At 47.9% G+C, this 1,919-nt stretch overlaps 1 protein-coding gene across 1 annotated transcript; it reads right to left on the bottom strand.

Moving 5' to 3' along the window:
- Nucleotides 1–219: 219 nt before the first annotated feature.
- Nucleotides 220–1,315, bottom strand: LOC130137543 (sulfated surface glycoprotein 185-like). Its single transcript, XM_056309102.1, has one exon. The coding sequence runs from the start codon at nucleotides 1,034–1,036 to the stop codon at nucleotides 626–628; it is 411 nt and encodes a 136-aa protein (XP_056165077.1). The 5' UTR covers nucleotides 1,037–1,315; the 3' UTR covers nucleotides 220–625.
- Nucleotides 1,316–1,919: the final 604 nt, after the last annotated feature.

The following is a 1,919-nucleotide window of genomic DNA, read 5'->3' on the forward strand; positions in this document are numbered from 1 at the left end:
CTCCACTGAAAACAACGCATTCAAATCGAGACGTGAGTGGAAACGCAAGCTTCTCGACGACCCAAATCATTTTAAACGAACAAAATTCAAAAGATAAACCAAGCATCACATGGAAATTAAGTAAGTAAACCATAGGCGCCGACCAAGAAACAGAGCTTGGGGGCATAACAACCAGAATCATACAGCGTGCCCTGGAAAGATGGTAAAGATTCACCGAACTGTGTCGAAGAGAATTCGATTTTGACGAAATCATGTTTCTTGATTTATATAGAGATATGTATCCGAATGATCGAATTATTGAACAATTGGAAGACGGAGCAAGTACAAGGAGAGAACACGACAAGAGGAGGAAGAAGAAGGAGAAGAAGAAGAAGAATGAACAGAAAATCCGAAAAGGTTAAAAGAAGCATATGTCCCAGATTTTGTGTACTCACTTCCCCTTAAAAAGTATAAAAATTTTCTTCGTCAGATCGCCTGCCGTCCTCGAACGCATCTACTGAACCATACCACGTTGTCCCTAGAAGTATTTCGGCCCACCTTATGGCTTGCGCTTGATCTTCTATAGTCCTTAAGATCGGGAAAAGAAAGAGTTAATAAGATAGAAACAAGACCCATCCTATTTGGTTCACCAAAGCGCCAGAAGACCCAGCAGCCCCAATCCCACCAGGAGCGGCATGCCGGCGGTGGAGCTCTGACCTGCGCCGTTAAAACTCTGGTCGATGGGGTACAAGCTCCCCGGCGGGCCGGTGATGTATATGTAGGAGGACGGCGGCGGCGGCGGTGGCAGCACGGGGCAGCACGGTGGCTTCTTGTGGGGGGACGGGGGTGGCCGCGGGGGCGGCGGGCAAGGGGCGGGCGGCGGCGGTGGGTAAGGGGCGGGCGGCGGCGGCAACGGCGGCGGAGGAGGCGACTGACTGCAGGAGCCGCACTTGTCCGATCCGGGGGCGGAGGTGTCGTCCAGGTTCCGCGAGTTAAGTCCCCTGATCGGGATCGCGGTGGCCAGGACCAGGACCAACACGAGGCCCAACTTAGCCATCGAAGAGAATTTGCCTGGAAAATCTCGTGATCCGATCAAGAGAGAAAGAGAGAGAGAGAGAGAGAGAGAGAGAGAGAGACTAAAAGGGTGTGAGGATCGGACCTTGCATAGGGTGACGTTATGAAGGGTGCATGGAAAGTGCAGGAGGAAAATAAAAGAAAAAGGACGACTGGCTTTTCGGGGGTGGGGGGGAGTGACTAGGAAGGCAAAGAGGAGCGAATGAGACGTGTTCTTCTTGCTACGAGACTTTGTAGGGGAAGGGGAAGGGGAGGGGAGGGTGGTGTGGCGAGGCCTTACCTTGCCTTGTATGATAAGGGAACGAGAGTGGGCATGTGGGATGGTTCATGAATTGGGGGGCGGGGCCCCCCCCCTCTCCACTTTGATGTTGGCATAAATGTTTATTTTTCTGGTGAAATTTTCGTATGGCACGTATTGGCGTGATGGGTTTGGTTCTTCCAATGATTGTACTTGGGTTTGTGTATTGTCTACTTTGTTTATTGATTTTTAGCCCATAATTAATGGATCACGCAACCTACCGCTACTCTTCATGGTGGATTGATGGTTTCGATTGAGCATCTCATTTTCCTTGTTTTTGGGGAAAAAAATGGTCCCTTAGCTTTGATCCGATGTGCAATGTGGTACCCAAACTTTTAATTTTTTTTGACATGGTCCTTGAATTTTAGCCCAATGTGCAATGTTGTCTTGAACTTTTCATTTGTTCAAATTAAAAGTTCAGAAACTATTTGTGTCATTTTCTCTTTTAAAAATTATTTCCTATTAATTAGCTAAATTTAAGAGATTGTGTTACAAACACACGACTAGATCGGTAGATCTTTCCCTCATGTTATTCCTTGCAATTGGAATAGCGAGCGCGTATTTAAAC

The sequence above is a fragment of the Syzygium oleosum genome, unplaced genomic scaffold (assembly GCF_021117445.2).
Source record: "Syzygium oleosum isolate NSW1041296 unplaced genomic scaffold, Sole_v2.1 Sole_v2.03, whole genome shotgun sequence".
In the NCBI taxonomy this organism is placed as follows: domain Eukaryota; kingdom Viridiplantae; phylum Streptophyta; class Magnoliopsida; order Myrtales; family Myrtaceae; genus Syzygium; species Syzygium oleosum.